The sequence below is a fragment of the Crinia signifera genome, chromosome 3 (genome assembly GCF_055691185.1).
Source record: "Crinia signifera chromosome 3, ASM5569118v1, whole genome shotgun sequence".
Lineage (NCBI taxonomy): Eukaryota > Metazoa > Chordata > Amphibia > Anura > Myobatrachidae > Crinia > Crinia signifera.
In genome coordinates, this window is record NC_139219.1 from 269,172,785 (window position 1) to 269,185,904 (window position 13,120).

A 13,120-nucleotide genomic window follows, 5' to 3' on the forward strand; every position below is an offset into this window, starting at 1 on the left:
ATGTACTGCTTTCTCCACCCAGGCTGCAGGAAGCAGAGGACTTGCTCGCATCTCCAGCACTGGGGTGCATGGGGGCACTTCTTGAGGTGCAGTGGGGTGACATGGTGCAGGGGGAGCAATGGGCCCTACAGTCGCTCGGACCCTATAGCAGCTACATCCCTTGATAGTTACACCACTGTCTACAGCTTTCAAGCTACCAGTCACCATTGATCAAACATTATCTCACCATTGATTAAACATCGATCCTCCATTGGTTCCAGACAATATTCTAAGTTTCTGAGAGCTTCCTAGATTCTCTTGCAGTCTAAACCAAGTTTCCAAATAATTCTCTGTTACTGTTGCTTCTACATCAGATCATTTCTCGCTCAGCTTTCACTGCTCAATACCTGCTTTGCTCATACCCAAGTACCACCCGCTTTACCAGTCACCTTTCAGAGAAGGTCATCAATATCAGTCACCATCGGTGCTCCCAACATCGAATCATTGTCATCATTGTGAACTCCCTATGTACATGTGTTAATGGTTCATACCTGAGCTTTTATACTTACCTGCAGTGCTTTCCAGTATAACCAATATCCTGTCGATGTTCACCATCATAAGAACCCTACTACCGCATTAGGCTGGTTTCACACACTCCGGCTCCTGCCGGACGGTGAAATCCCACACGGCCAGGGAGCCGTGCCGCACACATTAGTTGTGAATGGACACTATTGTGTCCATTCACACGGGACGGCCACGACCCGGCCACACGGCTGCAGCCGGATCCCACCACTGGAAGGGACGGCTGCCGGGCTGTGGCCATCCCTTCCATGATAAACTAGTGTGTGCGGCACGGCTCCCTGGCCGTGCGGGATTTCACCGTCCGGCAGGAGCCGGAGTGTGTGAAACCAGCCTTTCTGTACCTTCTGCTAATAGAAGTTCCTTGGTTCAAGCCAACTCTTGTCTATACCAGCTTCCAATCCGGTTCATGTGACTTTAATTCTATTGCCATAAACTTTTACTGTTGTGCCCAAGCAAATTCTCACCTTCCCAAATCTCCAGTACTAGCCATGCCTTCAGGCCCTAGACCATATCTCGCTCTCTGAGGTCCTCCCATTGATGTGGTTTAGGTCTAGCAAGAATCCTAATTTCATTGACCATCCAGCTCCTGGGGTTGATTCACAAACCAATCAGACTCAACCCTCAGGTATGAGACAGGTTACTCACTTGGAGCCTCAGTCTGAAGCTTACATAACCCTTTAAACAATTCAATTTCATTTGTGAACCCATGAAGACTTCATTTTTTTTACAGTACTCTGCTACTGTATGTCAAGTACTGTTCATAGAAAAGAAATAGTCAAATATATTGGGATGTGTTTAATAATAGAACGTATAAAAATCACACTCATCTTACATACATGTGTATTTGTTAATATTACAAAGTTTTTTCCAGTACCTTAAGTACTTTACATTTAGCATCATACAGCGCTATGGAGGTATTTTATTTAACGATGCCCCTCGAAAGACCATTCAACCACTCTACTGTATTTTCAGTAAATTCTCACAATCTTAACAAGAGCTAGTAATAATGGCACAACCGCCTATGAAAAGGATTTTACTAATAGGCAATTTCCCCTAGTCAGAGAAAAAAAAAGGATGTCTACAAAAATTTTTGGGGCTCTTCTTACAGCTTGGCCATAAACTGGCCATGGGAGTTAGCGATTGGGAGGATGAAACATAAATGGTGGTTTTAATTGGCCCTCTACTAACACTCCCCCTTTGCCTTCAGTTTTAAGTGGCAAGCTTTGTTGATTTGCTTATTACAAAGCTTAAACATTTTTTTTTTGCTATCAACAACTACATGTTGCATCCCCGAGACTCGATCCAGGGCCTGGGGCACAATAGGAACATCTTTTCCATAGGTAAGAAAGTAGAATTTTTTTTCAAGGAAAAAAAAAAATTAAATACAGTATTCTGTACAATTACATTTACAAGTTAAATAGCCAAAATAAAATGCACTTCTTCATGTCCATCTATTCTGGGAAACTTCATCAGCAAACATATGACTGCAAAAAGAATACAAGAGATAAAGTTAGAAAAACAAACTAGAAAACACATAATTATCTCTGCTCGGCAGGTCAATAGGACATTAAAAATTCGAAACAGATGTACAGAAAAAAATTTAGAATAAAACTCAAATTGTACAAAAAAAGCCTCCTATCCTAAACTATTATTATACATGGATGTAAGAGGTGTACCCATTATACTAGCTTTTATCAGGTTTGGAATATCAGCTTTTGCTGGTTAGTTACTGCCAGGATAATACTGTAGAAGTCTGCATTGAATTCATGAACAATAAATGATACAACCACTAAACAAAGTAATAATCAAATTCTGTTATAAAAGATATTGTGCAAGCTCCAGAGAGTCATTTTCCAGAGCTTGTGCCTGATCAGCAACAAGAGCATACGTGCTGGCAGATAGGATTCCTGGGACATAAACCAGGAATTCCTGACCAATAAACCACTCATAAAATGAACACTGTATCTGATTGGTGCATGCAAGTATCCAATGGTGAAGGGATGCTTTCCCATAGTTTATACACCAAGGGTCCCACACTGGACTCTATTTGCTCTAATGAAAGTATAACATGCAAAAATTTTATATTTTTTATTAAACAAAAACTGCTTCATTGACTAAAATGTTGCGGAAAATGAAATAATTTAAATACCTGGCTTTTCTGTTCACCGCAACAAGCGCCACATATCCCGCCAATCAGACCGTTGAGAATCTGGACTACACATAAAATGACCTGAATTGCAGACAGAGCCAACAGGATGGAGAATAGGGTGACATTCCAGACAACAACATGGCGTGGTTCTTCACATTGTGACCAAATAGAATGATCAGTCAAATAGCTGTACAAAAAAAAAATAGTTATCAGGTATTGTCATACTCCAACATAGTAACAAAATGCATTGTGCTCTTATTCGTTACACATTATACTTTTTCTGTGGCTGTTTGCCCTGCAACCAATCTTGTAGTCTGTAATTTAGAACATAATTTATTTTCCTAGACCGTGCCATGACATTCTAGAATTGTTTGATTCAAAAATTGTCTTAAGGTGGTCAAAGAAAATCCAATGTATTGTTCTGTGAGTGGGTGTAATCCCTGTTCTTTGTCTGAAAGACTATACACTTGCATTTCTCTTGTTTAGTATTAGGAGTTTAGTTATTATGTCCAGTATTAATCAAATTATTCTAGAAGGGCTTTGTTATCATCACCTACTAATGTGCTCCACTTTAAAACTAATGTGTTTTTTTGTTGCCAGTGCCACACTATACTGAAAATGATTACTACCTACTCATTCTCTCTGTGAATCTACAGTGGTATACAAGGTACTGAGATTATTCTAACTGCTCTGCAATTCTGTAAAATATAACCAATAACACTTGACCGAAACTCCGTATCTTTAGACCAAATAACAATGTTGTATTATATCCATACTGATGAGCATTGTAGTCTGGTTTAGCAGGTTTTCTATGTAACGTTTTGTCAGAATGCCAAAAGTCACAATACAGCTCCACCCAAACTGTTAATCACTAGAGAAGCAAGAGCACATACATACAGTACTGTATATCCAAGGCTCATTAGCACAAAGTAGATTCGTTCACAGCAATTGAAAAGTTTTTTTGGTACTTATGTAGTATCTGGGCGTCCGATTTAGAAATCATGCGACCAAATCGTATGCGATGCGATGGTCAAGATTTTTCCATAGGATTCAATGTTAAAATGGTCTGAGTCCATTTTAACATAGAATTCAATGGGAAAAAGGGGTCCTTTTCCTTTCCCCACTATCCAAGTGGGCATGGAGTTGGATATAAACCTGTGGCGAGCGTAGCGAGCCACCGAGCCCGAAGCGTGGCGAGCGTAGCGAGCCCCGCGAGGGGACACAGAATACTTTTTAAGAAATATGCGTTCGCTCGCCACGCTTCGGGCTCGGTGGCTCGCTGCGCTCGCCACGCTATATAAAATCAACTCTATGCCCACTTGGATAGTGGGGAAATGAACAGGACCTTCTTAACATTGAATCCTATGCAAAATCACATCGCATCGCATCGCATCTGATTGTATGCCTTAAGGTAAGGCATACAATCACAAAATCGGCAGCCCAGATACTACATAAGTACCGTTTTTTTTTCTCATAAGCCTCAATAGCTACGCCATCCAAATACATGCTAGATGGGTGATGTAATACAGTATATGTACACATATGTATTGTATGTATTTAAAGCTATCCATTCAAGGCGATTACACTTACTTATCTGTGATCATTTTATAATTAGGACTACTACTAGGTAGTTTTCTTTTGTTGTTGGGCTGCTAAGTGCCTTCATAATCTCTTTATTGGTTTGTTCAATGATTTTCAGCATCCTACTTACAGTATAAACGGAAATGTTTAAAAGGACTTTTTAAATCTGTTCACCAAATTAATCTAAAAGCGAACAAATTGTTGATAAATGCTATAACTGCTGATAGACTAATATGCTGATACATTTGAGCGTGGTGGACCTATTGGACCATGTTCTAGTAAAGTTCAAACATGATCAAGCTTGTTCAATTTTAAAGGGATACTATGATTATTTTTAGCAGTAAACTTAATTTGTTTTAATCAGTCTTTGTGCAATTACTGAGGTTCACTGTTGAAATAATACATCTACAGTATATTCACCACTCAGGGTCTGAGCTGCAATTTTGCTCATTGTGCAGTTGTTGAAAATATGCTAATAAAGCTGATGCTGTCTTATGCTTAGAGACGCCCACAACCGGAATCCCACTTCCCACAGTAACATCGGACGCAGATTGGCTGACCATCGCATTTTGGAGTAAGTCTATACTGTGTCAGACAGAGTGACTCTCCTTAGAGCTCTAGGGATAAGGGCCCTTATTCAGATCTGATTGCAGTACAAATTTGTTCTCAAAATGGACAAAACCTTGTGCACTGCAGGTGGGGCAGATGTAACATGTATAGAGAGAGTTAGATTTGGGTGTTATTTTGTTTCTGTGCAGGGTAAATACTGGCTGCATTATTTTTACACTGCAGTTTAGATTTCAGTTTCAACACACCCCACCCAAATCTAACTCTCTCTGTACATGTTACATCTGCCCCACCTGCAGTGCACATAGTTTTGCCCATTTTGAGAACAAATTTGTACTGCAATCAGATCTGAATAAGGGAACAAGGTCCCAGACTGTATTAATTATACTGTACATTATACTACACAGAACTACAGTATGGTGTATTCTCTACTATGCATTGCTATTATCTATTATTAATATGGTACATTGTCAATATATATATATATATCTTTTTCCACTTGCACCTTGACAAAGGGGTGACAAGACCCCCGAAACGTTGGTCCTATTTTTTTAATACACGCTTTGAGAAAAAACCCGTCTGAGTGCCGCCTCATTTACCTCTCTACCCATTCAATCCGGAGGGCACCAGGGTAGTTGGACCCAGCTGTGGGAGTGCCAGGCCATCCCCTGAAGCTATATATATATATATATATATATATATATATATATATATATATATATATATATATATATATATATATATATATCTCAAGCCAAGACCATGCACTGTCTAATGGGTTCGCTGTGGTGACTGGCCACACCCCTAAAAATTGGCGTCTACCACAGCATTCCCCCGGTAATGGGCGTCTACCACAGCATTCCCCCGGTGAGCCATTTATGCCCCAGTCTGACATGTTTAAGACCTTTTTATTACAAAATTGTTCTTGATCAGAATTGCTCCACAGCTGTTTTATAACAATATACACAGATAGTTGAAGCCAATTCCAATATCTTAGTGTGTAGTGTAGTGTGTGAGCAGAAGTATACTCCATCCTCACAAGTCCATACATTCATTTGTTTCATAATGGTAGATCAACCTCATGTGTTGCATCAGGGACATTGTACAGAATATACTGTCCTGTTACTCTCATCTCAGCAAGCTTTGTGCCAACACAGAGACACCCACTGTCCTGCTAACCAGGTGGGTTGAAGAGGATTTCTGTAAAACAGGTGCAGAATATGGTAACCCAGGTGGTACTTTGTGATACCATTCCTGCAGCTGGTATACATTCAGAATGTTGACATCCAGAATAGTATGCTAAGAAACTAGTTTAGGGATTATTACTTGGGATTAGCGCTACTTTTAAGGGTTAGGTTTTAGCGCCTGTCAACACGTTGGCAATGTCCACATTATATGAATGCCCATATACAGATGTGTCCACATACATCTTGGCTATTTTTCTTTGCCACAACATGCAAAACATGACTTAGCTGTTTTTCCAAATGTTGCAAGTACTGTAGATGGATTCTAAACATTTTTTGCAGCAGTAGAATTTTTATAAAGCAATAGATTAAAGAAGCAAATTTTAGAAAAATCACAAAGAGTCCAAGGTGTGCCAAATTGTGCCATACATGGCACAATAAAACAAAGATGTATGTGGACACAAGCCAACCTCCCGCCCAGGTTGACATTTAGGACAGGTTGACAAAATCTACCACACCCCTTGCATCTTGTTAATAGCACATATCACCATGTATATATCAGGAGTAGCAGATTTTGTGAGGATTATAGAACAGTATTTTTCCAGCAACAGATACATACTATGCTTTGTCATTTTCAAATGGATACGTCCACTGTCCATCTTTAAGACAGTATGGTCCTCTCACTAACGCCAGTGCAGAGATGATGAGACAGTAACCAGCACCAGCCACTCCGATTATGGCCGCCAAAACCGATCCCAGCATCTGTAATAAATAATTCCAATGAGAAACACTGACACTCATTGCTGGCAGGGAATAAGTAACACTAATTATACAAATAAGGCTACTTACCGCACAGCTTCTCCCACACGTGGCATTGCCACAGCATCCGCAGCAATCCTCTCCTTCCAGCCCAATGAACACAAATGCTGGAAGCAGCATCTAGGTACACAGATAGAACATTTAAGGGATTATCATACATTTCTCCGTACAATTAACTCTGTATTACACACTACACTATATTATTTACACTTAATACAGTATATTGCTTTATCTCCCTTGAGGCACTGACAGATAATATACATGAGCATACAGCTTCCACTTTGTATAGACGAAGGGTCACCGTCCAACTAAAAAGTATTCCTATTGGCTGGCATTTATTACAGTTTAAAAAACAATAATGTATCTTATATTTTCATATGGAAATCATATTGCTTGCTTTTTACTGTTGCATATATTTTATTCACAAAACCGTGCAGACCAAATATAGTAATTGCAACCTTTACATTGTTGCTGTAAAGTATTTTAATTATTATGTAAACTTTATATAAACCATAAATAGCAGCGGAGACAGTCCTAGACTAATAACAGAGAGCACCGCCAATCCCGGGATGCGGAATTGAAAAATGCTCAATCCTGGGATTCCATGCATGCGCAGTCTAATCCTGAAATCCCGGGATTGGAAACTCCCAATCCCAGGATTGAAATCCCGACAATTTTGGGGCCAAATCCCTGGATTGGCCACCATACTGCAAAGGGATTTTCTTTAGCTGGACTAAAGGTCCCGATACATTACTGCAATTTCTCCAAGGAGAGCAGTTGCAGCCGATACCCCTAAAGCCAATCTGTACCTTCCCAGATGGCAGGATCGCATGCGATACATTGCATGAGGTGGGATATATTGCATGCCATTCCATTCCCCGCTGTTGGAAGGCTGTCCGAGTTGGAGGTTGGACGAGCAAGCAGGTCCGATCTCCGACTCTGATGCACTCGGAACTGATCAATGTATCGGATTTGGCCACTTTTTCATCCGATTTCTTGGCCCGATCCGTCAGACTCGGGTGAAAAGTTGCCATATCCCACTAGTGTATGGACAGCATAACTTTCAACCCAAATGTACCCTTGAGTCTTTGAATTTAGTCTGTTGTGTACTTGCATTTAGTCTGTTGTGTATGTTATCTTAACCTTATAAAAAAGGACAATCTCACAATTTTTATTTTTTCAATATATTTAGTGTGTCATGCCCCATACACACTAGGCAATATTTTAAATGATAATTCTCATTTTGCCCTTCTGAACAATCTAATTTATAACGTTGCTTAGTGTGTATACTCCATATAATGAATGATGTGGACTCCCATGGGCCGTTATCAATGTCCTACACTGTCTTTCATGTACAGACGAGGGTACACATCACAAATGCGGGACATGGGCCCTTATTCTGATCTAAGCGGTAACGGCCGCTTGCGGCCGTTCCGCCGATGTTTTCGCTCTGCGCATGTGCAGAGGGCACTCTGCGCATGTGCAGGCGAAATCGCCGCACATTTTTTTTACCGCCGCAAAGGGGGTGGATAGGGGCGTGAGGGGCTACTTAGCCTCATTTCCCTATGCATACGCCCCGCGTTTCATGGGCGTTCCCATGCAAACGCGGGGCGTACGCATGGTAATGAGGCTGTGACGCATGTGTTGGGGGCGGGCATCTGACATCGCCGGATGTCAGCTGCCCGCCCCCATACATGCTTTCACACGGACAAGTGTCCGTGAGGTCTATGGGTGCGGGAGCTGGTGGAGCGTGCGGCCCTGCCTTCGATGGTCGGCGACCATCGAATGCAGGGGGCTGCTCCAAGATGGTGGAGGCGTATCCCCCGCCATTTTCATGCGGACCGCCACATGTCCGCGTACGGACGGCCGTGGCGATCCGTATGGAAGGCGGGGATTCGCCTGCACGGTCGGAGCCGCATATGCGGCTCCGGCCGCACCAACCAGAATAAGGGCCATGGTGCAGCCCCCAATACGTCACCAACATCAGCAAGTGTGTATGCACTTGCCTTGTAGATGCCGCCACCCCGGTGATATTGTTGGATACACTCGTAATGTAGTGTGTATGCACTTGCCTTGTAGATGCCGGCAACCCGGTGATATTGTTGGATACACTCGTCATGTAGTGTGTATGCACTTGCCTTGTAGATGCCGGCACCTCGCTGATATTGTTGGATACACTCGTCATGTAGTGTGTACCCAGCAGAACACTTACTACAAGTTTGTTAATTTAATCTATCAACAAATAGGAATTGATAATCCACAAAGACTGGTGTAGTATATCTTACAAACAATGTCTAAGTCAACAGCCATTAGGTCAACCCCACAAAGCCGACATGCAAGGTTGACATGTTTTTTTCACTTTTTTGGTGTCAATGTGGACACCTGAGCATGCAATGCGGACCCCCAATCAGTGTACCGCCATGCTTCCTGCCAGCCTCCTTGCTGTGATACTGATGCCCTCAGCACACTTTACTAGTCCGCATGCATTGTCAAATATGAAAAAGTAAAAAAGAAAACGAGAAACAAATATCAGTCATGTGTCTCTCTGTCCACATATTGCAAGTGTCGACATTCTGAACATGTTGCCCGTATGTATATAAACCATATGTATGTCGACCATATGGTGCCGACCTATTGGCGGTCAGCCTTCTGAATAAGATTATTTACACCCTCCATGCCATTGTGTGCTGAATACACTAAATAAGGAACAGTTACTGAATAATAAAGAAGTCTCCGTTTTAATGCCCCTCTATCAAGCAGGTGCAGAGCTACATTTTTGTTTTCCAAGCTACTTTTATGGAACGGTACCAGGTACAGCCATATACACCCCTAATATACCTGCTGTAATAAAATATATTATATTATAAATGTAAATCCATGTACAAAATAAACTGTCCTCCCCTTGGCCTTTCTAAGCAGGATCTCTACACTCTTTCTACATATCTGGGTGTGACAATGACATCCAAAGACTAAGCTCTTATGTATCTGCAAACTGTATTACTAGGTCTAATAAGCAATGTTTCTGGCGTGTATAGGTCCTTGTGTCGACCACTGAAGGTAACACTGCTTAGATCAACACATTAAATAAGCCGACAGGGTTGTAAGGTCACACAATGAACTCGATGGACGCAAGTCTTTATTCAGCCTTATCTACTATGTAACTATGTAACAAGCATTAGGTCTACAATGGAGAGGTCGACATGAGTTTTTCATGTTTTTTTTTGTCCTGAATGTCGACATGGACAACGTCCAAGTGTACTGCTGCGCTCACCATGTTTCCGGCACACAATTTTATTCTCCCACAACGCCGCAATGGATGGTAGGGCATGAAATATTGCACATGTCACCTAAATAAAAAAACGTGAAAAACTGTAGACCTTCCCATTGTCAACCGAATGCTTGTGTTGACCTTCCAACCCTGGCGACATTAGCCATGTCGCCAGGGTTGGACCACCTTCAGTGGTCAACCCAGTGCGTTGAACTTAAAAGGGTCCACCTAATAACCATAGTCCTTCCTGGCTTACCAGAAACCAGTTCACAGATGCAACTATACAAACTACAGTACACAAATACAGGCAATCATTTAGTGGGGTTTGGTATAGGGGTCCGACAGTCGGGATCCCGACAGTCATTATCCCGAAGTCGGGATCCCGACTGGCCGGACACAGACAGCATGGCAAGTGCAACAAAGCCCCTTGAGGGCTCACTGCGCTCGCCGCGCTGCGGCCTATTCTATTCTCCCTCTATGGGGGTCGTGGCCCCCATGAGGGAAAATAGCCGACGGCCGTCGGGAACCCGGCTGTCGGTGTTTGGACAGTTGGGGTACCGACGTCGGGTGAATGCCTGTCAGGATCCCATTCAGTGTTACTCTCCAAACACTGGAGTTCAGTGGTTTTCTGTAAACTGGGTAGAATGAACATCCTGTATATACTAGATTTGATTACAGTATATCATTCATACATTAGCATTAAAAACAAGTTCTAAAAACCGGGGGAAAAAAAGCTCTAATTACAGAACAGAGCCCTTTGATCCACTGGCCACAGTCCTACACCACAGAGCTGGAACTGTGCTCCGCAACTGGAGATAAGCAGATGGCACTTATATGAGCAGCAGTGAATGGTTTTAAATACAGTATAGGGCAATAGTATGGCAGGCTGGCTATTCAAAAGCAAAATTAACATTATATATTCAACCTACAGTAATATAGATATGTTTCAATAGCTCCAACTTACTCCTAAAAGAGAACCTAACTTTCATTACTGGTGCTCACATTTGCCAAAAATGACAATTTTGGAAATTAAACTAATTATAGTTATGTTAATATTTAAAGTACTATGGGCGGGATGTATTAATATACATCGCCGCCTGTCCGCCGCGATGCTGCCGCATATGTACTAACATATGCGGCTGGCATCGCGATGTGGAGACGGAGGTCCCTCGCGATACCTAGAATGTGGTCTCCATCACCTCCCTGCCCCCTCCTGCATCCCTCACGCCGGGGACAGCTAAGCAGGCTGTCCCCGGCGCCTCCTTCTCCCCCATTCAGCCGGACGGACATCGGCTGCGTCACTAGGGGGAGAGATGTGTTACCTTCCGGGTCCAGGAGGACTCGGACCAGGTAATCCAGAGGGAGGGGGAGAGGGGGGTCGGTGGGTGTTTCGGCAGAGGCGGCGAAAAGAAGCCCATAGGCTTCTATAGGGTATCGCCACCCAAAGGTGGCGATACCCTACAATGCGGTGACGTGGTGGCCGGGTAATAGTACATCGGAAAATGCGGTAAAACGGGGGGTTTACCGCATTTTCCCGTTAGTACATCCCGCCCTATGTACCTTGTATTTTCCATATTACCTACATTGTAAATATCTTCCATACATTCCCTAATGGTGGTTATTTTTATATTTTGGAGTTTTATTGTATATCCCCCATATAACACAAGGAAAGCAATGGTGATTATTTATTATGTTGTTGTATTTCCCAAAGCCAATCTGAGATTTGCTTTATCTACTATAGCCAGCACTAAGGTGCTGTAAGACCGCACTTTCTCAGATTGTATGCAGGGTACTCAGTACCAACAATTTTGTTTTGGTCTAAAAGTTGTAACTACTGTAGTTCCAGAAGTAGGAAGAAAACAGCTAAATCAGCTCAGAAATGGATAAAACAAACATCTTCCCACTTATCAGTAGTATGGAAGCTACTATGCAGTACATCTTATATTCCCTTGTAACTTTAGGTGAGTAAGTACTGAATACTTTATAAAAAACACTGCTGAAAGCTAATTGCTAACTGACTGCTAAGTGCTAATGGTACACCTAAGATTACACTTGTAATATACAAGATGATAGAAGGAATTCAAATCTTTATAAAATGAGCATCATACAGTCCGTTCGCTCAATCCTACCAGTTATCCTTATAGCAATATTTGCGGGGAACAATTTTTAAATTATTGAGTGTCACACATGCTATAGGTGAGTATATAGTGTACTATAGTGTACTTAGTTATACGTGTAGATAGCTGAATACATAAACGCTACAATAATCTTCCAATAATGATTGTATCTGAGCAGAACAATAGTTAAATATCGAATAAACAGACTATTGTAAAACTAAACAAAACTTGCCCCAAAAAGCACACAACATCACACACAAAGCGACAGAACACTACTGACCAGCTGTCAGTTTCCCAGGGTTATTCTCCCAAAGGAAGGTTTATCCCATACTTACAATAATTCCAGCTCCTCCAATGCCATGGAAAAACCAAACGTAATTCGTCAGGTGGTTGTCATGTGCATATTGTGTTTCTCCATTGGGAAAATATAGCAAGATGTTTGCCACAATGCAAAAGATTGCCAGAAGCAGGAGATGATATCCAATGCATTTCGCACACCTGCCGTAACACATCTTTGCTGCTTCTCTGACTGTGATCTGGTCCTTCCCAAGCAGGTGATGGCTGTTGGCAGCTAATGTGAAATACTGTGATCCCTTTGTTCTACCTCTTAAATACCCAGAAGTAAGAATTAGTCACCAGGGTGAGACGTATTAAACAAGCACTGATTGCTCTGTACCGAAGCCTTCTTTTTTTCTGGGTGAACCTAGCATCAACATATAAACAGAAAGGCAGGGAGAGTTAGGCTAATTATTATTTGCGTTATTTCTAAGCAAAACCTTTCCTAGCCAAAACTGTGACGTCACAGTGCTCCTAAGTAGCTTTCAACGAGATTCATTGTCATGTGATGCGTGTTTGCACACTTACTCATGTTCTC

At 42.0% G+C, this 13,120-nt stretch overlaps 1 protein-coding gene across 1 annotated transcript; it reads right to left on the minus strand.

Annotated features, from left to right (window-relative positions):
- Positions 1 to 1,621: 1,621 nt before the first annotated feature.
- LOC146062726 (transmembrane 4 L6 family member 1-like) lies at positions 1,622 to 12,904 on the minus strand. The gene is made up of 5 exons (XM_083174768.1): positions 12,582 to 12,904; positions 6,892 to 6,981; positions 6,662 to 6,804; positions 2,711 to 2,897; positions 1,622 to 2,045 (listed from the first exon to the last, which is right to left on the minus strand). The coding sequence occupies exons 1-5, from the start codon at positions 12,756 to 12,758 to the stop codon at positions 2,031 to 2,033; spliced, it is 612 nt and encodes a 203-aa protein (XP_083030894.1). The 5' UTR covers positions 12,759 to 12,904; the 3' UTR covers positions 1,622 to 2,030.
- Positions 12,905 to 13,120: the final 216 nt, after the last annotated feature.

Coding starts and splice junctions, on each gene's coding strand:
- LOC146062726 (XM_083174768.1), bottom strand. CDS start 12,758: ATGTGTTACGGCAGGTGTGCGAAATGCATTGGATATCATCTCCTGCTT. Junction 6,805..6,891: donor CGTGTGGGAGAAGCTGTGCG/GTAAGTAGCCTT, acceptor TATTTATTACAG/ATGCTGGGATCGGTTTTGGC. Junction 2,898..6,661: donor TTTGAAAATGACAAAGCATA/GTATGTATCTGT, acceptor TTTTTTGTACAG/CTATTTGACTGATCATTCTA.